Source organism: Anolis carolinensis, unplaced genomic scaffold (assembly GCF_035594765.1).
Source record: "Anolis carolinensis isolate JA03-04 unplaced genomic scaffold, rAnoCar3.1.pri scaffold_8, whole genome shotgun sequence".
Lineage (NCBI taxonomy): Eukaryota > Metazoa > Chordata > Lepidosauria > Squamata > Dactyloidae > Anolis > Anolis carolinensis.
Window position 1 is genome coordinate 26,969,816 of NW_026943819.1, and position 27,589 is coordinate 26,997,404.

At 40.3% G+C, this 27,589-nt stretch overlaps 1 protein-coding gene across 5 annotated transcripts in view; it reads right to left on the minus strand.

The window, feature by feature from the left end:
- Positions 1 to 27,589, minus strand: part of grik4 (glutamate ionotropic receptor kainate type subunit 4) — a 611,856-nt gene that overhangs the window by 381,307 nt on the left and 202,960 nt on the right. For all 5 annotated transcript variants that reach the window (XM_062961032.1, XM_003222804.4, XM_062961034.1 and 2 more), the window contains one exon: positions 12,607 to 12,738. In XM_062961032.1, coding sequence (XP_062817102.1) covers positions 12,607 to 12,688 — 82 coding nt within the window. In that variant the 5' untranslated portion in view covers positions 12,689 to 12,738. The remainder of the gene's footprint in view (positions 1 to 12,606; positions 12,739 to 27,589) is intronic.

Here is a 27,589-nt window from a genome sequence, read left to right on the forward strand (position 1 = left end):
CTTTATTATCCAACATATTTGCTTATCCAACATTCTGTCGGCCCGTTTACGTTGGATAAGCGAGACTCTACTGTATGTTGTTTATATTTTGTCCTTATGTTGTTTGGGCCGTTGCCCCATGTAAGCCACCCCGAGTCCCCATGGGGAGATGGTGGTGGGGTATAAATAAATAAATAAATAAAGTTGTTGTTATTATTATTATTATTATTATTATTATTATTATTATTATTATTATTATTATTATTATTATATCTCTTCCAGCAAGCCTACCTAGCTAGTGTTTAAACATGAATTTTAAACTCGTGTCATATGTTTTGGTCTCTGACCTGTGTGATTAATGTGTATTTTACAGAAATGCTATGATCCGCGTATTTTATGTAACTGAATTATAATGTGTGTTTGTAGAATTTTTATAGTATTTTTATGTTTTCAACTGTACTGTGACCCACCACGAGCCGTGAGGAGAGGCGGATATGAAATAAAAGTATTATTACTATTAAGATTATTATCAATAATAGTAATCCCAGCAAACAAAAAGAGAGGCCTACCTCTCCTCTAGAAAATAGAAACAGCTTTTAGGAAGCAAAACTCCAAGCAGAAAGGAGATTGTAGCCTTGCAGGCAAGTGAGGGGATTTTTAAGGTAGTCCAGGAAGGATAGTTTGACTGAGTTCCAAGTCATCGCTCTTCCTTCCATGGCCTCCTTAAAAAGCCTTGGAAAGCTGCTAGTGCTGGGAAAGAAGAAAGTAAATGAAAAGCCCATTCGACAGCACACCCATTTTTGGGAGGAACTGGAAAATGGATATGGGGGGCTTCTGGTATCTGTCAAGCAGAAACAAACAGTGATTCATCCAAAATATACAAGCCTAATGACAATGCGGTGAAATCTTCCACAGTATTGAATGAAGCTTATCTGGCAAAACCTATCTTCAAATACCTTTCTCCTGCCCTTGCTTCCCCATTTAAAAAATAAGCACTTACATTAAAAAATAATTAACGTTTGAGAAAAACCACATATTTCCTAATTAATTGTCTTGCCTTTTTAGTCTATGTTTGAAAAGGTTCTTATCGATGAATCTAACTGATGAAGTGACAAAAGATTACTGCCCTATCGAAAAATTTACCAAAGGTCTCCGAATGAACTCGGTAAAGGTGAGCCTTATTTTTTTAGCTCATAAAACTTGCTCACAATTGCTAATCCTCCCCTATCATTATGTAAAAAAAATTGTTCTGCTATTAAGCTGAAATTTCCAAAGAAGTTGACAAGCAAAATGAACAAACAAGCCCAGAGAGAAGTAAACAATGAAAATAACAACCAAGGAGAGCAAAATCACCAGGCAACAGTAAACCAGCACAAAACAGCCGAACTGAAAGGAGTGTTCTATCACTCCCTCCTTTACCATCCCATAATGCCACAAATGAATGGTTTATCATGATGTTCATGGAAGAGAACAAAGGTAAGAGTTTACAGAATTAGAAACTCATAGAGCTGGAAGGGTCGTCAAAGCCCAAAGCCCTGCACGCAGGAAGACAACAAAAGTATGATTATTGTTGTGAATCATTTCTGACTTATGGTGGCCTTAAGGTGAACCTATCACATGGTTTTCTCAGGCTAACTCTATGTGATGCGCTCAAAATGGGCTTCTTTGAACAAATGGAGAATTGGATCCTAGTCTCCAGAGACATAGTGCAACGCTCAAGCAATGACACCATGCTGGCACTCAAACATGTCCATCCAAGCTTTCATTAAATGAACCCTTTAAGTCAGGGGTCCCCAAACTTTTTAAACAGGGGGCCAATTCACGGTCTCTCAGACTGTAGGAGGGCTGGACTATAGTTAAAAAAAACTATGAACAAATTCCTATGCACACTGCACATATCTTATTATGAAGTAAAAAAACAAAACAGGGACAAATACAGCCTCAATGTTAATAATAATAATAATAATAATAATAATAATAATAATAATAATAATAATAATAAACATCACACAGTCCTAGACACTTGGCAAGTGTTCGACTTGTGATTTTGTGAAACGAAATCCAGCATATCCATTTTGTTTGCTGTGTCATAATAAAATAATAATAAAGAGGGCTGGAAGAGACCCCTTGGGCCATTTAGTCCAACCCCCTTCTGCCTTTGTTCACCAAAAGCACAAGCAAAGCACCCCTGACAGATGGCCACCCAGCCTCAATGTTAATAAAAATAATAATAATAATAATAATAATAATAATAATAATAATAATAATAATAATAACAAAACATTGCATGGAAAGTTCCTTGACAAAATTGAAGGAAAAGCTGATAAGGAGAAGACCTGGCTCTGGCTCAGGAATGGGACCCTGAAGAAGGAGATAGAAGGCCTGATCCTTGCAGCCCAGGAGCAAGACATCAGAACAAAGGCAATTCAGGCCAAGATCGAAAAATCAGCTGATGTCCCAAAATGCAGACTGTGCAAGGAAACCGATGAAACCATTGATCATATCCTCAGCTGCTGTAAGAAAATTGCACAGACAGACTACAAACAGAGGCACAACTATGTGGCCCAAATGATCCATTGGAACTTATGCCTCAAGTACCACCTCCCAGCAGCACAGAACTGGTGGGATCACAAACCTGCAAAAGTCTTGGAAAATGAGCACGCAAAGATACTGTGGGACTTCCGAATCCAGACTGACAAAGTTCTGGAACACAACACACCAGACATCACAGTTGTGGAAAAGAAAAAGGTTTGGATTATTGATGTTGCCATCCCAGGTGACAGTCGCATTGACGAAAAACAACAGGAAAAACTCAGCCACTATTAGGACCTCAAGATTGAACTTCAAAGACTCTGGCAGAAACCAGTGCAGGTGGTCCCGGTGGTGATGGGCACACTGGGTGCCGTGCCAAAAGATCTCAGCCGGCATTTGGAAACAATAGACATTGACAAAATTACGATCTGTCAACCTCATAGTGTTGTTATGACAAGAAATTAGGATGAAGCAGAACAGATGTTGGCTTGAGCTCATTGGACATAAATATAACAAACGAACAGAAAGGTAGTTGTCCATCTTATTCTTTGTGACACATACAGTATGAAACCAGAACATGCCCTTTGTCTGCACCTTTTCAGGGTTTTTTCTTTTGCCTGCAGGAAGTATATTATTTTTAAAAGGTTGTGGTGGGTGTTTATGGTTATAAATATTTAAGATTTTTTTCAGACGTTCCCACCCATCAACCCCAGCAACGCAACGGTGTCTCCATCTCCCATTCTTTGCATGTTTAGGCTCCATAGGAAAGGGACTGCCCTCTGCGAGGTGTGTGTGGGTGAGTTTTCAAAAGCAATTAGGCGATTTATGAACACAAATCCCACAGAGTTTCAAGGGGACGTGGTGTTTTATAAGCGATTGTCTAAGAATAGTTTGTGCGCTGGCAGGATTAAGCCTGTCTCCATAGCTCTAGGAGTGGAGATGGTGAAGAAAGTGTTGGGTTTATCGAGGATATTAGAAGCTGCCTTGTTATGAATTATAAAATCGGTGGGCCCACGTCAGAGTTGCCTTTCTGAAATACAACTGGAGTTGTTGTTCAAGAAAAGTGACTTTAATGAAGCTTTAATCCAGCTCAGCCTGCTCTAACATATGCCAACCGAAAAACATAGAACTACAAGTTTCATGAGGAAATGTCAGCATGGAGAAAGCTGATATACTCTGAACAAAGGGATCCTGGAGCATTTTAGAAACCAACTGAGAGTACAAAGTTGGTAGAGTAAGCTTTCGTAGGTAAGGATGCATCTACATGATAAAATGAATGCAGCTTAACGCCAATTTAATTGCCATCCTCAGTGCTATAAAATAGCAGGAGTTATAATTTGGTGAAAAAGGAGCCTTGGTGGCTCAGTGTGTTAAAGCACTGAGCTGCTGAACTTGCAGACCGAAAGGTCCCAGGTTCAAATACCAGGAGTGGAGTGAGCTCCCGCTGTTAGCTCCAGCTTCTGCCAACCTGGCAGTTCGAAAACATACCAATGTGAGTAGATCGATAGGTACCGCTCCGGCGGGAAGGTAACAGCGCTCCATAGAGTCATGCCGGCCACATGACCTTGGAGGTGTCTACGGACAATGCCGGCTCTTCGGCTTAGAAATGGAGATGAGCACCAACCCCCAGAGTCAGACTTAATATCTTGACTCCACGCTGCCATATAATCTACTTCAGTGTGCATTTTATCCAGCCGTATAGAAGGGACCTCATATAATCCAGTTCTAAGCAGATAATATAAGATTATAAATATACAGTAGAGTCTCACTTATCCAACATAAACAGGCCGGCAGAACATTGGATAAGTGAATATGTTGCATAATAAGAAGGGATTCAGGAAAAGCCAATTAAACATCAAATTAGGTAATCATTATAGAAATTAAGCACCAAAACATCACGTTATAGAAAAAGTAGTTCCATGTGCAGTAATGCTATGTAGTAATTACTCTATTTACAAATTTACCACCAAAATATCACAATGAATTTAAAACAATGACTGCAAAAACATTGACTACTAAAAGGCAGACTGTGTTGGATAATCCAGAAGATTGGATAAGCGAATGTTCAATAAGTGAGATTCTACTGTAATATGAAATATGCTTTCATATTAATATGCTTCTTGGCAGGGCGTTGGACTGGATGGCCCATGAGGTCTCTTCCAACTCTACTATTCTATGATTCTATGAAATAATTATGACCTTGGAGGAATCTACGGACAACGCTGGCTCTTTGCCTTAGAAATGGAGATGAGCACCAACCCCCAGAGCCAGACACGACTGGACTTAATGTCAGGGGGAAACCTTTACCTTAACTACCACCAATTCTTCAATACTTTATTTCCCATACCACCATACTTCGCCACAGCAACGCGTGGCCGGGCATAGCTAGTAGAATCATAAAAATGAACTGTGCAAAAGTGCGCTAAGTGAGTTTTGTAAACAAGAGGTAGTTAAAAGTCCTATAAGATCATGGGAGAGCACCTTGAAGTGGGGATGAACCCTGTGGCTATATCGGTGAGATTAACAATGCAAAGTTACAACCGATCAAGAAGTAATTGCCGGTAATTGAGGCCGGGCTGTGGCGCAGGCTGTTGAGCAGCTGCAATAAATCACTCTGACCATGAGGTCATGAGTTCGAGGCCAGCCCGTGGCGGGGTGAGCACCCGTCAATTAAAAATATATAAAAAAAATAGCCCTGCTCGTTGCTGAACTAGCAACCCGAAAGATAGTTGCATCTATCAAGTAGTAAATAAGGTACCACTTATAAAAGTGGGGAGGCAAGTTTAACTAATTTACGACCTGGAATGAGGAAGTGCCGTCAGAGTGGATGATGAAGCAGCTGCTCCCCCCTGTGGCCAGAATCAAACATCCCCTCTGGAGAAGGTTAAATTGCCTCTGCGTCTTTCTGTCTCGGTCTTTGTTTGATGTGTTTATGGGCATTGAATGTTTGCCCTATGTGTGTATAATGTGATCTGCCCTGAGTCCCCTTCGGGGTGAGAAAGAAGGGTGGAATATAAATACTGTAAATAAATAAATAAATAAATAAATAAATAAATACAAAAGGCCCGCCATGCAACTGAGCATCATTTTCAAGAAGAGGAGGAAGTTGTGAGAACAGTGTTCCGTTTCGTTGCACAAATCTTCACAAAACCGTGAAGTGGGTCACAGCAGGAGTTCAACACAGGTTCAACTTTGAATGTCTTGGCCCCCAAATTGGATGAACCAAAGGGACCACTTGTGATCCATTCAATGTTCTTAGACATCTTCAAAGTCTGCGTATAGATGGCTAATCACACCCTGGTTGTGCCTGGATGACCTACTTCTTCGGTTCTCCTCCAACCTTCCACCAAGGCAAGGACTAATTAGTTCTTCTCCCTCCAGAGCTGGCAGGCCCTTCGTCGTGTCATTTCCAAAATAAGTAAGATGAGTAGCCAAGAGCTACGATAATTACAGCAAGACAGACGAGAAAGAGACCATTCAGGCATCATCAAGGGAGGGTTGTTTTCCTAAATGTTTCTAGATAATTGTTAGGAGAGGCATCTGATTACTTCCAACAACTATCCCCCGTTCCTCAAGCAAGAGGTTGAATAAATTTATTTATTTATTAATTTATTTATTTCATTTATATCCCTCCCTTCTCACCCCGAAGGGGACTCAGAGCGGCTTACAAATTAAATTTACATACAATTTTATATTATTAGCATATCACAATACTGGCAATAAATTACTATATTGTACTATAGCAATATATTGTAATATTATTATTAATATTACATGTAATATAGTATATAATTGACATTATTATATTGTATTATTAGTATTATATTGTACTACAAAATAATATTATTAATATTATATGCATATACAATCTATATATATAAAAGAGTGATGGCATCACGGCAGCGGACAAAACAACAAAAGTAAACACCCCACAACCTCGAAAATTGACATCACAACCTCTCATACATGCCTCTAGGTTGATACAACAAAAAGAAAAGAAAAATAAATTCCTAATTAGAGGGAGAGGAATAATTGTTTTTATCCAATTGCTGTCAGTTAGAAGGCTAAGCTCCGCTCACTTGGTCTCCTAGCAACCCACTCAGCCCAGGGGACCCTTTACCTTAACTACCACCAATTCCTCAATACTTTATTTCCCATACCACCATACTTCACCACAGCAACGCGTGGCCGGGCACAGCTAGTATATTATAATATTATATATTATTGTAAGTTATATTATATATATATGTATTAGGTACATATGTATATATGTGTGTACATATACATGTATATATACACACACACAATATTATTATTATTATAAACTACTGATGCTTCAATTAATGTACCATATATACTCGAGTATAAGCCGACCCGAATATAAGCTGAGGCATTTAATTTTACCACAAAAAAACTGGGAAAACATTGACTCCAGTATAAGCCAAGGCTGGTAAATTTCAGAAATAAAAATAGATACGAATAAAAATACATTAATTGAGGCATCAGTAGGTTAAATGTTTTTTTAATATTTACATCAAGCTCAAATTTAAGATAAGACTGTCCAACTCTGATTAAATCATTATTCTCATCTTCTTCAATGTAAATGTGCTTATGTATCCTTTTAATAATAATAGAGTAAAATAATATATGTAATAATAATAATAATAATAATAATAATAAATACAGGAAAATAATACATGTAGTAATAAATAGAGTAAAATAATAAATATAATAATATTAAAAATAGAGTAAAATAAATGTAATAGTAGCAATAATAATAAAGAAAAATAATAAATGCAATAATACCAATAATAATAGAGAAAAATAATAAATGTACCATATATTCTCGAATATAAGCTGACCCAAATATAAGCCAACCAGGATCCTCACTCGAGTATAAGTCGAGGGGGGCTTTTTCAGTCTTAAAAAAAGGGCTGAAAAACTAGGCTTATACTCGAGTATATACAGTACCTTGAAACACTCTGGGGCATTTCCTATTTTAGTCTGAGAGTCATCATCTCAAAATGGGAGGTTGTTGTTGTTTACTTGTATTTGATGCCAAGGCTCTTTGAAAAGGAATTTTCACTGCATGTATGAGTCACAGGGGGCAAATTCCAAACAGGGATTCAATTATCTAAAATCATTAAAAGCACATTTATCAAAAATAAAAGAAATGCCATCTATCAAGCCTATGGTGAAGCTAAAGACTATTTGATGAACCTCATTTAAGAGTATGTAGACCCTTCTTCCTCATTACAGCTCAGAAGAAACATTTTAATTTACAGATTCTCTCCCCAGTGGCCATGTTATCTCTTCTTAAAAAGATATATGTAATTGGATGAAGAGATCTCAAGGCCTCCCAAGATCACCCTGATTTTGATTACTTTTAGAGCTGGGTAAGAGACATATTCTCATAATGTATTTTAATACCGGTAGTACACTATTACATTTTTAATGGTGGGAAGGAGGTTGTTGTTGAGTATTTATAAAGGCTGATAGGACTCTCCCCACCATGACATCAGTTTTTTTAAATGTTCTATTTGGCGCAACTTTCATTTCTCCCCACTTCTATGTTTCTCAATTCCCCGTTTTTTAAACACTTCAAATACAGTAGAGTCTCACTTATCCAACATAAACGGGCCAGCAGAATGTTGGATAAGCAAATATGTTGGATAATAAGGAGAGATTAAGGAATAGCCTATTAAACATCAAATTAGGTTATGATTTTGCAAATTAAGCACCAAAACATCATGTTATACAACAAATTTGACAGAAAAAGTAGTTCAATACGCAGTAATGCTATGTAGTAATTACTGTATTTACGAATTTAGCACCAAAATATCACGATGTATTGAAAACATTGACTACAAAAATGCGTTGGATAATCCAGAATGTTGGATAAGTGAGTATTGGATAAGTGAGACTCTACTGTACTTAATATTTTGAACTGGGAGATGGACAGCTGGGACAGATTCTGGGGCTGTTCGGAGACTCAAAAGATAAAACCAAAAGACCAAAGTGTCTAGAAGTCTGCTTCTGGTTCTCAATAGTTTGTGGTTTTTATGTTTGTTTGTTTATATGAAAATATGTATATCAAATATCCTATATCAAAAACTCTCAAGGTTGATCTAGGCATTCTGGAGATGTTGATTTTGGGGCTCGGCAAGAGGCTGGGGATTTCTCAGAGGATTATGGGTTTCCAACTGAGTCTGTGTGTGGTCGGGGTGAATTGCAGGCCTTAAATCAGAGAGAAATGCAGGCAGTTGAAGATGAGATAGAAGATATTTTAGATTCCAATGTTCGTTCCTTAGCAACAGGGAAAAGGGAAGCTGGTGAAAAGTCCATTTCTCTGGGGAATAGGTTTCAGCTGATGGGGAGTTTTCCCATGATATCAGATTATGTCTCTGGACGGAGGGAATGAAGGATGGGTTAATTAAGCATTCAGAGAAACTCCGTGAGAAAGCCTTGAAACAACCCAGGTGTGTGAGGCATGATATCATGACTTCTTGGTTGGGCTTAAATTAAGTGATATTTACTTGGTGTCTCTCAGAGCAGACAACATTGCCAAAAGGTTCAGGTTCCTATCTCAGCTCTCCAGTTCATGATTCAAGTTTCCTGTATTTGCCTGTGTTCCTGAAAAAGTTTTGCCTTGAAAAGATTTCATGTGATATTGACTTCCTTGACTTCATGTACCTTGCCATTTTTGGACTACGGGCAGCAGCCAGATTAATAACTGGGGCGGCTTATAGGGAGTGTGCCACCCCACTACTTAGCCAGCTCCACTGGCTGCCGATATGCTACCGAGCCCAATTCGAAGTGCTAGTTTTGATCTATAAAGCCCTAAACGGTTCTGGCCAATCTACTTGTCTGAATGTATCTCCTCCTATGAGCCAGGAAGATCCCTAAGGTCATCTGGTGAGGCCCTGCTCTCGGTCCTGCCTGCCTCACAAGCGCGGTTGGTGGGAACGAGGGACAGGGCCTTCTCGGTGGTGGCTCCCCGGCTGTGGAACACCCTCCCCAACCCTTTTGAGCTTTAGAAAAGCCCCAAAAACATGGCTATGTGCTCAGGCTTTTAATGAGTAAATGACAAAGACGACCCGGACCGATGTATGGCTAACGCACGAGGATACTAGATGAACGGATTTTAACCATATGTTTTATATTTTATACTGTTTTAATTGTTTGTAATGGATTTTATATACTGTTATGATTTTATGTATCGGCATTGAATTGTTGCCAATTGTGTACGCCGCCCTGAGTCCCTTCGGATAAGAAGGGCGGGATAGAAATGTCAGAAATAAATAAATAAATAAATAAATTTGTACTACTGCTCTTTTATAGTATACTAGCTGTGCCCGGCCACGCGTTGCTGTGGCAAAGTGGTGGTGGTATTGGTTAAAAATTGTTGTGTAATTTTTATTTGACGTTATTTGTATTTTTTATTAATTTTATTGTAAGTTATCTTTTTATTTATTATATTTTATTATTTTATTGTATTAGATTTTAGTGTTTAAAATTATTTTTTAGTGTTTTTTATTATTTTTTATTGGGTTGCTAGGAGACCAAGTTGGAGGAGCTTAGCCTTCTAACTGGCAGCAATTGGATAAAAGCAGTTATTCCTCTCTCTCTAATTAGGACTTTATTTTTCTTTTCTTTTTGTTGTATCAACCTAGAGGCGTGGATGAGGGGTTGTGTTGTCAAATTTCGAGGTTGGGGGGCCTGTAGTTTTGTTGTTTTGTGGGTCGCCGTGATGCCATCACTCTTTTATATATATAGATGGACTACTGCTATTTTATAGCTCATTTTCTACTGATCTTTTGGGAAATGCCTTTTCCCCCATTGTACATGCTTTTCTTAATAAACTACTGTAGTTGGTGCAACTGGACTCTGTTGTGTTGCTGGGTGAAAAGGTGTCTCAAGGCTGAAGTGCAACATTTGAGGGTCACAAAAACACCTTTAAGGGGCAAAATGTGGCCCTAGCATCATATTTTGCCCACCGCTAGTCTAGAAGCTCAGAATTCTCTCAATGAATGATAGAAGGACTTTCCGAAATAGGCATTCTTACCATCTCTGTGCCCTGGACAGCAGGGATGGAAAACCTGCTGTGACTTGTTAATAAATCTCTGTGTAGTTATCAACGACCCTAAGAAGGAAGTTATTTCTTTTCCTAAAAATATAGTGAGGTGTGACCGCAAAGAGAGAAAATCCACAGCAGGAATTTTCCAGCTGCCTTTTCCTCCTAATCTATACGAGCAGCGAATAAATGCCGACAGTACTGTTCCTAATTTCTTTGAATCACGCAGAAATATATCCTCCCGTAAATTAAACCCCACAGAGATTATTAAGAGTTTGGCAGCAGTGGCGCTAAACGGAATTAAAGGCAATTTAAAAGAACAGGGAGAGAAGGAGGGGAAATCTTACTACCTCCAACAACGAAATAACGATGTCAGAAATCTTTTTTTAAAAAACATCTGCAATACCAAGCAAACATTCCATATTTAAATCACCAAAAGAAAATGTGCCTTCTTTTATTGGACACCCCAAGTGGGACCTTGATGGCAAATTTTGATCCAAACTATTATCATAAGGTCACATCATGGTGATGGAAAGAAGCAAAAGCACAGATGTTCTTTTCATTTATGCTTGTGATGTAGTAACTTTCTAGAGCAGGCGGGGCCTGAATCCGACACAGATAAGTGCTTCAGAATTTAGGATTTCCAAGTCTCGCTTTTTCTCTTGAGACTTTATCACACGAGGATGTTTAAACAGATTTACAACAGGATAGAAATGCCTTTGGTTGGGGTTTATGACATGATGCCGTGTCTCCCTTGTAGTTGTATTGAGCTTGGGTTATCTTTTTCCACTTTCAGAATAAAAAGCCAATGAATCCGATATCACTTTTGTTTGATCACTATTTTTTGTGCAATAATGTCCTCCCGCTGCAATCCTGATATTGTGAACTGAAGGAAAGTCTTATAACAACACTAAAACTATACAATAGCACAGTGTGCATGTGCCGGCAAGAGTAAACACAGGTAGAAAGCGAAGCTATGAGGAAGACTAAATCCGAATCAACAATGCGCCAACATAGCGTGCTTGTCACAAGACAACAGGCTTGTGTGATAATGTCCTCATCCTCCCTTTTCCCAGAAATATGCATCAGTTTTGAACCTGTTTAATGTCATAGTTCCACATACACAAGTGAAACCACAATTATGGGCAATTCATCTTTTGTATTATAATGTATACAATATAATAATAATAACAATACAAAGTTCTGGAACACAACACACCAGACATCACAGTTGTGGAAAGGAAAAAGGTTTGGCTCATTGATGTTGCCATCCCAGGTGACAGTCGCATTGACGAAAAACAACAGGAAAAACTCAGCCGCTCTCAGGACCTCAAGATTGAACTTCAAAGACTCTGGCAGAAACCAGTGCAGGTGGTCCCGGTGGTGATGGGCACACTGGGTGCCTTGCCAAAAGATCTCAGCCGGCATTTGGAAACAATAGACATTGACAAAATTACGATCTGCCAACTGCAAAAGGCCACCCTGCTGGGATCTGCACGCATCATCCGAAAATACATCACACAGTCCTAGACACTTGGGAAATGTTCACAGTAACTGATTCCAATAACAAAGAACGAACAAAAGAAGCTCATCTGTTCATTTCCCTCCATTCATTTTTTAAAAACACTCATTCTAAATTAATCTCCATTTCATCTCCAATGAATAATAATAATATGATAATATACTACAGATAGATAGATAGATAGATAGATAGATAGATAGATAGATAGATAGATAGTGCATAATTCCCATGGAGTAAACAACAAAACCACTGGACCAAATCACACCACATTTGGCCACAAAAGACATAGTCATCCAATCAATCTGCATGCGACAGCGTGTCAGCAAAAATGGCTAGGCGTGTCAGTGCTGACACGCGTGTCATAGGTTGGCCATCACTGTCCTAGCAGATACACTTCTACAAACCAAAGTGGTGACAGTTACAGTGTTACAGTGAACTGGAATCCACGGTTTCTGCAGGAAGCATCAATAGAAAAGGCGACAACCATAGCTGTACTCACCAATTCTCAGAGAGTGGGGACTGGCGGTGATCTTCATCAGCCACAGCAAAAGGAGCACCAGAGGCGCCAAGATGCGGGGCATCTTCTATAAATCCTCATGGAGCTCTGTGGTGGTCTGGGCATGACATCACTCTGCAAGAGAGAAGCAGACAAGACGGTGCTGTGGAAGCCTGGTTGGAAAGATGACACCGTGCATCTCAAAGAACCATCAACAAACACTTTCCTTTTAGGTCCTGTTTCACCAATGCTGCAGTCCTTTGACAAATCAAGATGAGCAGGTCAACGTCCCAAGGGAATGGCTTTGCTATTTTGAGGTGACTGCAAGTAACCTTGTATCACTTCTATATCTTTAGTGTAAGCAATGTCCCTCTCCATTGGCCTGGCTTGGTCCACTTTCCCAATCTATTTTTAAACCACATCATCTGCTTGCAATCCTTTCTGCGCGCACACACACACAGGAGACAAACACATTCCCAAAGTTTGACTGAGATCAGATGCAAACAAAAGTCACAATAATCAATCAATCAATGTGTCGTCGAAGGCTTTCATGGCCGGGATCACAGGGTTGTTGTATGTCTTTCGGGCTGTGTGGCCATGTTCCAGAAGCATTCTCTCCTGACGTTTCGCCCACATCTATGGCAGGCATCCTAACCCACAACCTCTGAGGATGCCTGCCATAGATGTGGGCGAAACGTCAGGAGAGAATGCTTCTGGAACATGGCCACACAGCCCGAAAGACATACAACAACCCTGCAATCAATCAATCAATTTATTAATGCTCCGACCAATGGTCATATGCATTTACAGAAACAACATCAAACACACATCTATACAAAAAACTGTAAAATCGAATAGTTAAAAGTAGGATGCAAGCAGGATAAAACAGAGCATGCAAAATATACATTGTGAGGTGCAGCAGCACAAGTGCAACATGTGCTGGGAATTGCACAATTACTGGTAAAATGCCTATATATATATATATATATATATATATATATATATATATATATCCAATATTTCTATCCCGCCCTTCTCATACGAAGGGACTCAGGGCGGCATACAATTGGCAACAATTCAATGCTGACACATCATTAAAAACAACAACAGATAAAAATGTATTACAACCAATTAAATCTATATATATCAAAGAGTGATGGCATCACGGCGACCCACAAAACAACAAAACTACAGGCCCCCCAACCTCGAAATTTGACAACACAACCCATCATCCACGCCTCTAGGTTGATACAACAAAAAGAAAAGAAAAATAAAGTCCTAATTAGAGAGAGAGGAATAATTGCTTTTATCCAATTGCTGCCAGTTAGAAGGCTAAGCTCCTCCAACTTGGTCTCCTAGCAACCCAATAAAAAATAATAAAAAACACTAAAAATAATTTAAAACACTAATAAATTAATACAATACAATACTATAATAACAGAAAATAACTAAAAATAATACAAGAAAATAATAAAATATAATAAATAAAAATATAACTTACAATAAAATTAATAAAAAAATGCAAATAACGTCAAATAAAAATTACACAATTTTTAAACAATACCACCACCACTTTGCCACAGCAACGCGTGGCCGGGCACAGCTAGTATCATATATTGCAAGCAATGGCCTCCGGGTTCTGTTGCCCGGCCTTGACTTTGACCCCATTATAAGCCAAGGGAGGCTTTTTCAGCTCAAAAAAAAAAAGGGCTGAAAAACTTGGCTTATATTCGAGTATATTCAGTAAGTAAAAAATGACTTGAAGACGTTTAACATCAAGCACACCTGGATCCTATATCCCATAAGACATCTCCTAGGGAAAGTCTGCTTGTTCATGGTTATTTGTAGACTTTCTGGAAGAACCTCTGTGAAAGAAGACTCTGGATTGGAGCAGAGCTTTGGAAAACAGTCTTTTCCCAAGGTTTCAACCGGATTGACCTTTTCTCTGGTCCTGCAATATATCTTTCTGCAGTCATAACCTTGGACTTGCTCCATATAAGAAAGATCTCACTTGTTGCTTTGGGGCCATTAGACAGACTGCTTTTCTGCTGTTTATTCTTTCATATATCCAAGAGTGGTTCTATTGACTGGAGAGAGAGCCTCTTCCTTGCCCTCGCTGCCACTCAAATGCCCTCTTAGCTTTGTGCTCCCAGCATTTGCAAGAAAGGAAGACTGAAACCAGCTTGAGCGGCTTCTGCTTGCAACCAAGCCAGTGGTTATTCGGCCCACTTTGTCCAGATTGATGGGCAGGTGGAAGGAGGTGCTAATTAGCCCTAATATTGTATTGGCACCCATCGGCCTGATCTGTAGCAGGGGGTGGATCCCAAGCAATTATTAAGAACGATGCTCTTCCATTATGGATCTGCAGCTGCAAAATGGAATAAAAGGCCACGGCAAAAAAACAGAGACGGGGGCTGGAGGACAGGAATTAAGAAATAGAACCTTAAAAAAAAAAGAGGAGGAAAATAAAACTGAGGATGGTTTTTATTCCATTACATTATTGTCAATTTGAAGCACTGTGCTTAATTTAGCACTCCCTTTCTACTCTTTTATAAACATATAGTAAGGCTAGGTTGCTGTGAGTTTTCCAGGCTGTCTGGCCATGTTCCAGAAGCATTCTCTCCTGACCTTTCACCCACATCTATGGCAGGGAAACCTTTAGTTGAGTTATAGTTATATAGTTATACTAGCTGTGCCCAGCCACGCGTTGCTGTGGCGAAGTCTGGTGGTATGGGAAATAAAGTATTGAGGAATTGGTGGTAGTTAAGGTAAAGGTAAAGGTTTTCTTCTGACATTAAGTCCAGTTGTGTCCGACTGCGCACTGAAGTGGATTATCTGGCAGTGTGGAGTCAAGATAATCCAGTTCAAAGCAGATAATATAAGATTATAAATGGGTTATATAGCTGTGTGGAAGGGCCTTGAGTCTACACTGCCATATAATCCAGTTCAAATCTGATAATCTGTATTTTATAGGCAGTGTGGAAGAGGCCTAAGTGAGGCCTAACTCTGCCTGTTTCCTGGGCTGAATGGGTTGTAAGGAGACCAAGTGGGCGGAGCTTAGCCTTCTAACTGGCAGCAATGGGATAAAAACAACTATTTCCCTCCCTCTAATTAGGATTTAATTTTTCTTTTCTTTTTGTTGTATGAACATAGAGGCATGGATGAGGGGTTGTGCTGACAAGTTTAATGTTTCTAGGATGTGTAGTTTTGTTGATTTGTCCTAGGCCGAAATTTCATTACCCTTTTATATAGAGAGATAGTAAGGCTAGGTTGCTGTGAGTTTTCCAGGCTGTCTGGCCATGTTCCAGAAGCATTCTCTCCTGACCTTTCACCCACATCTATGGCAGGGGAAACCTTTACCTTTACCTATAGTTGAGTTATAGTTATATAGTTAAATAATATATATATTTGGCCTTTTTGGCAGCCCCCAATGGTCCTCCATAAGACAAAAGAGGCACCAAGCCCTATCAGAGCTGCCCGCTGCTGCTGTAAATATAATGCATCCCTTGGGGACTTTCACAAGGAGCTCTATAAATGGAAGGTGAAGCTGACGTTGATCAAAAAACTCTGGGCCAGGAGACTAAATTAAGGATAGAGAAGGGCAAGATGGATGGCCTGGAGGAGGACAGAGGAGAGGCCGTGCTGAGCGAGGACGGAGAGCGCAAGCTGACAGCCGGAAAAACACCCTCGGCTGCTAACTTTAGCCACGAGCTTAAGCACGGCCTCCCTGTCCTGGGGCGACAGCAATGACAAATGAGGTGGGAGGTGGAGGAGAGAAGATGCCAAGCGCCCTGGAAGGTGTCAGTAATTGCCGCCGAGAAGCCAGGCAGCCAATGCATGACCAGACAACGGCAGAAAAGTAGAAGGTCTCCCGTCTGGCAGTCGATTAGTGTCTCATCCGCTCAAGGCTGAACTTACACCTGCCAGAGAATCTTCAGCTTAATGACAGTCATTTACATCCCTTAAGATGCAAGGGCTCAACTATGGGAAGCACTAGTGTTGTGGCTTATACTTGCACAGACCCAGGAACTTGTTTGCTTTCATCCAAGATGCCTAGCAGCTCATGGCAACTGACAAGAGTAGGACAGAGGTCTGGAACATTAGAGTAGCACCCTGTGACTGTTTTAAAGGATCATAGAGTCATGCACTCTTTGAAACAAGGATCATCTAATCTAAAGCCACCATGCAGGAATACACAACTACAGCTCTCCTGAAAGATGCTTGTGGAGTTGTGGGGCAGAGGGGAATTTATTTCTTCTTTCTTCCTGTTATTATTCACTTAGATGGTAGCGTTACTTAGTTTTGAATATAGGTGACAGAGACTTGGATATTGAAGAACAAAAACAAGTTTATTTCAGGCACAGAGCTTAGTGGTTACAGTAACTTCTTTATAGACACTTAGATAATGGTTGCAAAGATATTAACTGATCACTTTGGATCTAACTGGGATTGCTTCCCCTTACTACTCAGACTCTACACATAAACTCAAACAAGTCGCCTAACTTGCTTAATTCAACACCACTAGAGATCTGAGTTTCCCTGGTATCCCTAACCTGGAACCAGTGTCTTCCCTGTGACTAAAAATCACAGACTAAACTGTTTTTTAAAACATTCCCTCCTTTTCCTTCAAATGGCAGTTGGCTCCACCCTCGTTACTATGGTAACCTGCCTCAGAATGCTGAGCTGGTTACCATCCCCCTCGCACTGGTAACTAATACAGTAGAGTCTCACTTATCCAACATAAATGGGCCGGCAGAACGTTGGATAAGCGAATATGTTGGATAACAAGGAGAGATTAAGGAGAAGCCTGTTAAACACCAAATTAGGTTATGATTTTACAAATTAAGCACCAAAACATAGAATCATAGAATCATAGAATAGTAGAGTTGGAAGAGACCTCATGGGCCATCCAGTCCAACCCCCTGCCAAGAAGCAGGAAATCGCATTCAAAGCACCCCCGACAGATGGCCATCCAGCCTCTGCTTAAAAGCCTCCAAGGAAGGAGCCTCCACCACAGCCCGGGGGAGAGAGTTCCACTGTCGAACAGCCCTCACAGTGAGGAAGTTCTTCCTGATGTTCAGGTGGAATCTCCTTTCCTGTAGTTTGAAGCCATTGTTCCGTGTCCTAGTCTGCAGGGCAGCAGAAAGCAAGCTTGCTCCCTCCTCCCTATGACTTCCCTTCACGTATTTGTACATGGCTATCATGTCTCCTCTCAGCCTTCTCTTCTGCAGGCTAAACATGCCAAGCTCTTTAAGCCGCTCCTCATAGGGCTTGTTCTCCAGACCCTTAATCATTTTAGTCGCCCTCCTCTGGACGCTTTCCAGCTTGTCAACATCTCCCTTCAACTGTGGTGCCCAAAATTGGACACAGTATTCCAGTTGTGGTCTGACCAAGGCAGAATAGAGGGGGAGCAGGACTTCCCTGGATCTAGACGCTATTCCCCTATTGATGCAGGCCAGAATCCCGTTGGCTTTTTTAGCTGCTGCATTGTTGGCTCATGTTTAACTTGTTGTCCACGAGGACTCCAAGGTCTTTTTCGCACACACTGCTGTCAAGCCAGGCGTCCCCCATTCTGTATCTTTGATTTCCATTTTTTCTGCCGAAATGAAGTATCTTGCATTTGTCCCTGTTGAACTTCATTTTGTTAGTTTCGGCCCATCTCTCTAGTCTGTCAAGATCATTTTGAATTCTGCTCCTGTCTTCTGGAGTGTTAGCTATCCCTCCCAGTTTTGTGTCGTCTGCAAACTTGATGATCGTGCCTTCTAACCCTTCGTCTAAGTCGTTAATAAAGATGTTGAACAGAACCGGGCCCAGGACGGAGCCCTGCGGCACTCCACTTGTCACTTCTTTCCATGATGAAGATGACGCATTGGTGAGCACCCTTTGGGTTCGTTCATGTTATACAACAAATTTGGCAGAAATAGTAGTTCAATATGCAGTAATTCTACGTAGTAATTACTGTATTTATGAATTTAGCACCAAAATATCACGATGTATTGAAAACATTGACTACACAAATGCGTTGGAAAATCCAGAATGTTAGATAAGCGAATGTTGGATAAGTGAGACTCTACTGTACTTACCCTTTTAAACATAGCCAAACATGACTTTTAAAACGAAATTAAACATGACATCTATAAATCAAAATAAAAACACCCTTCTTTACAATGCTCATCTAATATTTTTGCAAAGACTCCAAAGATGGTGTCCACCATCCTTTAAGGAAGTCTGTTCTGCTATGAAAAGCTCTTTTGGTGTAAATGTTCTTCCTAATGTTGCAGTGAAAACCTACATTTACGGGTTCAACTGCTGAAGATTTGATTATTCATGGATTTGATTAGTATGGTCCTCTAAGAATCTCTGTGGTCAACAGTGGTTCTCAGCCTGAGGTCCCCAGATGTTTTTGGCCTTCAACTCCCAAAAATCCTAACAGCTGGCAAACTGGGATTTCTAGGAGTTGTAGGCCAAAAACATCAGGCTCCTTGGCTTGAAAATGGAGAAGAGCAACCTCCCCAGAGCCAGAGATGAGCACCTCCTATAAAGTCGGAAACGAAAGGAGAAGGTTATGCACTTTATTAAAAGTTTTGGATAGTGTGTTTTTATATGCCCGACCACTTTTGGTTGAGTATTATTACTCATTTGTTCTGATTTTATGTATTTTACTGTATGTTTAAAATGTTAAAATTGTCTATTTTATTTGATTGATGTTATTATTGTTTCGTTTTGATATTCGTTGTAATTGTTTTATTCTGCTTGTTTTGGGTTCTGCCCCATGTTAGCCACCCCGAGTCCCTTCGGGGAGATGGTGGCAGGATACAAAAATAAATTATTTATTTATTTATTTATAGTATTTATATTCCACCCTTCTCACCCCGAAGGGGACTCAGGGCGGATTACAATGAACACATTTTTGGCAAACATTCAGTGCCAACAGACAAACAACATATATAGACAGACACAGAGGCATTTAACATTTTTTTCCAGCGTCATGATTCCGGCCACAGGGGGAGCTGTTGCTTCACTGTCCACTGGTGGCTGTACTTCCTCATTTCTTTCCTCGTGTTTTGCTGGCAGTTTTATGATGTTGTAAATTAGTTAAATTAGCCTCCCGCATAAAGCATACCTACATTTCCCTAATTGACAGATGCAACTGTCTTTCAGGGCTGCATAGGCCAACAGCAAGCCGGGCTATTTAATGGTCGGGGCTTAACCCGACCCGGGATTCGAACTCATGACCTCTCGGTCAGTAGTGATTTATTGCAGCTGGTTACTAGCCAGCTGCGCCACAGCCCGGCCCTTTGTGTCTTTGCCTTTGTGATGTGTGTTTCATTGTATGTGATTGTAAATAAGGCATTGAATGTTTGTCTGCTTTATATATACTGTAATCCTCTCTGAGTCCCTTTGGAGAGAAGGGCGGAATATAAATAAAATGTATGATTATTATTATTATGGCCCATGTGGGATACCTTTCTGGATTTCACAAGGATATGTGAAACTGCAGAAAATAGCGAACTCCATTATTTGCAATGGGATGGTTGACAGAGGCACCGAGAAGAAATTTTGTGATATAGGAGACCTTATGTGAATAATTGAATTAGGGTGCATCTACACTGCCGAGTTAATGCAGTTTGATACTGCCATGACATGACTCAGCATTGGAAATATGGGAGTTGTAATTTTTCCAAGCCTTTAGTCATCTCTGCCAAACTACAACTCCCACCATTCCACAACACTGAGCCACAGCAGTTAAAGTGGTGTCAACCTGCATTAATTCTGCAGTGCAGATACACCATGAGGGAAACCGTGGACAAGTGAAATCCTGCATATTCATTCATTGGATACAGGGGTTGTATTGTATTTCCGTCATAGTGATAATAAGCAAGAGAGATATAGTTCAATTAGAACAGAACCATGCAGGCCTATTCACCCAAAGACACTCATAAAATATTCTTCTTTTACTGGACGTGTGAGTTATTCCAAAACACTGCAATCCTTTTTGGCCAAATCTTGTGAGACTTCTTTGGCAGATACGAGTTCGAATCACAATAATTTATTCCCATTGCCTACCTTCCTGAATCTTGCAGCCCTGAGGATTTATTACACAATGGGGAAGGCGTCTACATGAGCTGATTCAATAAAAAGCCAGACATTCTCATGCATTTGGTGTGGCCAAAGCCCCAAAGTGAACTGAATTCTCCCCGCAACGCCATCACATTTAATTAAGGGGTGGATAAAGTCTTAAGCACAGAATAAAATGCACTGGGCATTGGGAGGGGCTGCTCTGCTAATCTGCATGCTTTAATTACATGTAATTAATATAATATGCATATCATTTTCAGGACTGTGATGGCTGCCAAGCTACAGCTGGTTATCGCTCCATGTTTGTTCTTAAATTGTGAATGTAAAGGATGAACATCTTTCTGTTTTATACTCTGGGGGCAAGAGCGTGATGCTTCTAAGTTTTGGCTTGTCTTTATTTGAATTTTTTTGCATTAAAAACTTTTAAACAAATTGGCAAGATTGTTGTCCCTGATTGTCAAGAGCCATTTCTGGTTGTAGCATCTGAGATACAGAGTTTGGAAACTAGAAACCAAAGTTGAAAGTCCCTTGGGTTGTGGAAGTCACTCATTCTATAAGATTGTTCTATGAGATGCTTTCATAGCATCATAGAGTTGGACGGGTCCAACCATCTGCTCAATGCAAGATCTCCAACTAAAGTGGTTCTCAACCTGTGGGTCCCCAGGTATTTTGGCCTACAACTCCCAGAAATCCCAGCCATTTACCTGCTGTTGGCATTTCTGGGAGTTGAAAGCACAGCTCGGCACCCTAAGGAAGGCAATGACAAGTTGTGAGAAAAAACAAACAATTTCTGCCCTGGAGGACACAATCTAAGCACTCCCAACAGATGACCATCCAGCCTCATAATAATAATAATAATAATAATAATAATAATAATAATAATAATAATAATAATAATAATAATAATAATTGCAGACTGCGAGGAAGCTGACCAAACCATGGATCATATCCTCAGCTACTGTAAGAAAATCGCACAGACAAACTACAAACAGAGGCATAACTATGTGTCCCAAATGATTCATTGGAACTTATGCCTCAAGTACCACCTCCTAGCAGGAAAGAACTGGTGGGATCACAAACCTGCAAAAGTATTGGAAAATGAGCACGCAAAGATACTGTGGGACTTCCGAATCCAGACTGACAAAGTTCTGGAACACAACACACCAGACATCACAGTTGTGGAAAAGAAAAAGGTTTGGATCATTGATGTCGCCATCCCAGGTGACAGTCGCATTGACGAAAAACAACAGGAAAAACTCAGCCGCTATCAGGACCTCAAGATTGAACTTCAAAGACTCTGGCAGAAACCAGTGCAGGTGGTCCCAGTGGTGATCGGCACACTGGGTGCCGTGCCAAAAGATCTCAGCCAGCATTTGGAAACAATAGACATTGACAAAATTACGATCTGTCAACTGCAAAAGGCCACCCTACTGGGATCTGCGCGTATCATCTGGAAATACATCACACAGTCCTAGACACTTGGGAAGTGTTCGACTTGTGATTTTGTGATACAAAATCCAGCATATCTATCTTGTTTGCTGTGTCATAAAATAAAATAATAATAATAATAATAATATCATACAGTCCTAAGGTTTGGAGAGACCAATGTTCTGTATTATCCAAGGCAGTCTGCCTTTTAGTAGTCAATGTTTTTGTAGTAAATTTTGCAATGTTTTGGTGCTAAATTCATAAATACAGTAATTACTCCATAACAATACTGTGTATAGAACTGCTTTTTCTGTAGTTCCACTGCTATTCCACTTAAGCCAAGCAAAGCGTGGCCGGGCACAGCTAGTTATATATTATGTATTACCTGTAATATAAAAAATAATATTGTAGTATAGTGGTATAGTACAAAGTCGGACATGACTAGACTTAATGCCAATGAAAAACCTTTACCTTTACTTTACACTGTGTTATAGCTGAAAAGAAAACACCCTAAATTATGCAAAGAATGAGATTCTGAACAAAAGAGCAGAAATGGAATGGAGACCTAAAGCTATACAATCTTGCCAATGGCTTAAATAATTAGATCTAATTGCAAACATTTGCTTTGTTTGGCTGATGAATCCAGTTCCTAGTTCAGTTTCTGTGTCTGTGTGTGTGTGCAACTGTTAACCAAGTCTTTTGTAAGGCTACAATAGCTCAAAAATATTAAACACATGGGAAATTGGTTACTGCCAAGTGCTTGCAACAGCTGAATTGGGTGATGGAACAACATATGATTTGACGGATTTGAGGCAGTTATTTCAAAACTTTCCAGGTTATTGACAAAACAGCAGGATTGAGACGGAATTTACTGGTGGCCGCATTAGAGCGAGAGACACGCAGAGCGAGCTGGCTGTCTATGTATCTGTGCTCATACAGATTCGATTTCCAACACTCGCTTTGCACAGCAATTTTACAAATCTTGATGGCCACTGACAGTCAGGTATTACCTCTTTCTATTCTCTTTAGGTGTTGTATGCCTCTGTCTGGAGAGATTTGATCTTTTGAACTGAAGGGAAAACTGCACTGTTCATATACTTGCATAATGCATAGGTTTTGTAGGAAACAGCGAAGAGCACAGATCACCCCAGATTTGATAACACTATTGTTTTGGATTGCTTTAAGGAGCTGAATGGTGCAATGGGTTAAACCCTTGTGCTGGCTGAGCTGCTGACCTGAAGGTTGGGTTGCTGACCTGAAGGTTGCCGGTTCGAATCTGCAAGACAGGGTGAGCTCCGGTCTGTCAGCTCTAGCTTGCCGGGACATAAGAGAATCCTTATGATAAAAAAGGAGGGGAAACATGTCTTAGCCAAACTCACACAAAGTACTCAGTCCTCCTTAATATACACTGGTTCTCATAATCCACAGAATCTGTTATTGTCATTTAGGGTTTAGGCCGGGCTGTGGCGCAGGCTGTTGAGCAACCAGCTGCAGCCAGCTGCAATGAATCACTCTGACCAGGAGGTCATGAGTTCGAGGCCAGCTCGGAGCCCCGTGTTTGTCTTGTCTTTGTTCTATGTTAAGGCATTGAATGTTTGCCTTATATGTGTAATGTGATCCGCCCTGAGTCCCCTTCGGGGTGAGAAGGGCGGAATATAAATACTGTAAATAAATAAAAAATAATAAATTTAATCAGCCATGGCTAAAAAATATTTTTTAAATCCAAAAAGTAACCCTTGATTATGTCATTTTAATATGACGGATGCCTCTTTCCTATGCTGTATTATATAACGGGACTTGAACATTCAACTACAACTCCCAAAGGTCAAGGTCTATTTTCCCCAAACTCCATAAGTGTGCATGTTTGGGCATATTGAGTATTTGTGCCAAGTTTGGTCCAAATCCATCATTGTTTGTGTCCACAGTGCTCTCTGGATGTAAGTGAACTACAACTCCCAAACCTAAGGCCAATGCCCACCAAACCCTTCCAGTATTTTCTGTTAGTCATGGGAGTTCTGTGTTCCAAGTTTGGTTCAATTCTATTGCTGGTGGAGTACAGAATTCTCTTTGAATGTAGGTGAACTATAACTCCCAAATGACAAAATCAATCCCCGCAACCCCACCAGCATTCAAATTGGAATGTATGGGGTATTTGTGCCAAATTTGGTCCAGTGAATGAAAATACATCCTTCCTGTATATCAAATATTTACATTACAATTCATAACAGCAGCAAAATTACAGTTACGAAGTAGCAACAAAAATAATTTTATGGCTGGAGTATATCACAACATGAAGGACTATGTATTAAGGGGTCGCAGCATTAGGAAGGTCGAGAACCACTGTACTAAAACCAAAGCCCAGCATATACCAAAAGCTCACCCCGAAACAATACCATTCAATTTAAAATGCCATAAAAATCAGTGGAATAGGAACTGATTCAATAACAAAATTTTCCATAAATGTAGCTGAAGGGAAAATGCAATAACCTCCGTGCAAATTAATGGTCAACTTACAAAGTGTGATGACTTTTAAGAGCTAAAATTTAAAGGCTAAATTTTTTCCCAAACTTAATTTTGAACATTATCGTCGTTATTAATCAGATAGATAGTAGCTTTAAGGCACTGCTTATTAATGAATAAAGGTTTTCAGACATGTCCCCATAAAAACCTCTAAGTGTCATGCAGTAAAACCATGAATGAAAATGACGTATCCCTTCCAAAACAAAGGATGGCAATTTTTAGCAGCAAGAGCAGCAAAGCAGACATTTCAAGTGATGCTTGGTTCAGACATTGAGGGCAAGCATTGTTATTACAGCAAAGTGGGCAAAGGTTGACTGTTTTTGTGGATTTTATACAGAGGGATGGATTCCCTTTCTTGGAAGCCTCCAGAAATGGAAATTGACCATTTGAATTGGTTGCCACTTGCCCTCCCTCCAGCAACAATATAGTAATAATATATTATTATTATTATTATTATTATTATTATTATTATTATTATTATTATTATTATTATTATTATTTTACAACATTTATATCCCGCCCTTCTCACCCAAGGGGACCAATACTGATATTGTGCTATGCTAATAATATAATATATTGTATTTTGCCATATTCACCATATTCACCCCCCCCCAATGAATACTGCACTGTGCGCATGCGCAGAGTAGCCCCCACCCTTGGAAAACATACATGAATGAAATGCACAATCAGGGCCAGCTAACACCTCCAGGGGACCTTTTGTTAAGTTCAGTGAGCATCCTATTAGTCGTCGACACTTGGATTTTCGAGAAACATTGGGCCCTCAAAAATAATAATAATTGGGCAGGAAGCGGATCCAGCACATTTTCCATGCTGAGTGGACTGAATCAAAACTGCTGGCAGGTACGGATGAGCAAGAAAAAGAAGCACTGACCACCGAGAGAGAGCTGGAGTTGAAAAAGCAGCATTGTGGTTGAGTGGTTGGAGGGATGTAGGATGGAGAAATTGGAGTGGCAAGAAATGTTGTAGAGAGGAAAGGAGAGGAGAGAGCAGGTGATGCTTAAGAGCTGCCAGACCAAAGTTAATGGTGACACAGAAGAGATGGAGCATCAGCCACCCGTCGAGGAAGCAGCAGGTTTACGATGCGCCAGAACATGGAGCACAGGGGAGAGCGGCATTCACCTAATTTGTTCATCTTCTTTCAGGGCAGAAAATAACTTCCTACTACTTTGTCTTCATCCTTGTCCTGGGGAAGATGGAACACACACTGCCTTCCATCTCATGAGCTGATCTTTAGCTGGAGTCCAGACAAAAAAGAAAGGCCCGGGCTGTGGCGCAGGCGGGAGAGCAAGCCAGCTGCAATTAACTGCAATGAATCACTCTGACCAGGAGGTCATGAGTTCGAGGCCCGCTCGGAGCCTATATTTGTCTTGTCTTTGTTCTATGTTAAAAGGCATTGAATGTTTGCCTATATGTGTAATGTGATCCACCCTGAGTCCCCTTCGGGGTGAGAAGGACGGAATATAAATGCTGTAAATAAATAAAAAAATAAATAAAGCGCACAGTGACGTTTACTGTGGAACATTAAGAAAACCAAAATAACCACAGGTGATTTGCCGTATATACTCGAGGATAAGCCGACCCAAATAGAAGCCGAGGCACCTAATTTTACCACAAAAAACTGGGATAACTTATTGACCCAAGTATAAGCCGAGGGTGTTTGTTATTGTATTTGCCTGGGCTTGGCTCCATGTAAGCCGCCCCAAGTCCCCTTGGGGAGATGGAAGCAGGGTATAAAAATAAAGTTATTATATTGTTGTCATTTTATTATGACACAGCAAACAAGATAGATATGCTGGATTGCGTATCACAAAATCACAAGTCGAACACTTCCCAAGTGTCTAGGACTGTGTGATGTATTTTCGGATGATGCGTGCAGATCCCAGTAGGGTGGCCTTTTGCAATTGGCAGATCGTGATTTTGTCAATGTCTATTGTTTCCAAATGCCGGCTGAGATCTCTTGGCACGGCACCCAGTGTGCCCATCACCACCGGGACCACCTGCACTGGTTTCTGCCAGAATCTTTGAAGTTCAATCTTGAGGTCCTGATAGCAGCTGAGTTTTTCCTGTTGTTTTTCGTCAATGCGACTCACCTGGGATGGCAACATCAATGATCCAAACCTTTTTCTTTTCCACAACTGTGATGTCTGGTGTGTTGTGTTCCAGAACTTTGTCAGTCTGGATTCGTAAGTCTCACAGTATCTTTGAATGCTCATTTTCCAATACTTTTGCAGGTTTGTGATCCCACCAGTTCTTTGCTGCTGGGAGGTGGGACTTGAGGCTTAAGTTCCAATGAATCATTTGGGCCACGTAGTGGTGCCTCTGTTTGTAGTCTGTCTGTGTGATGTTCTTACAGCAGCTGAGGATATGATCCATGGTTTCGTCTGCTTCCTTGCACAGTCTGCATTTTGGGTCATCAGCTGATTTTTCGATCTTGGCCTTGATTGCCTTTGTCCTGATGGCTTGATCCTGGGCTGCAAGGATCAGGCCTTCTGCCTCCATCTTCAGGGTCCCATTCGTGAGCCAGAGCCAGATTTTCTATTATTATTATTATTATTATTATTATTATTATTATTATTATTATTATTATTATTAATGGCCTTTGTTCTGATGTCTTGCTCCTGGGCTGCAAGGATCAGGCCTTCTGTCTCCTTCTTCAGGGTCCCATTCGTGAGCCAGAGCCAGGTCTTCTCTTTATCAGCTTTTCCTTCACTTTTGTCAAGGAACTTTCCATGCAGTGTTTTGTTGTGCCAGCTGTCAGCTCTAGTTTGTAGTGTGGCTTTCTTGTACTTTTTTTTGTCTGCTGTGCTTTGAGGAGTTTCTGATTTTTGACTTCAATCAAAGCAGGTTCTTCACTTTGCTTTAATATTCTGCCAGGGCATGTTCTTCATCTTTGACTGCTTGTTTTACTTGTAAGAGTCCTATTATTATTATTATTATT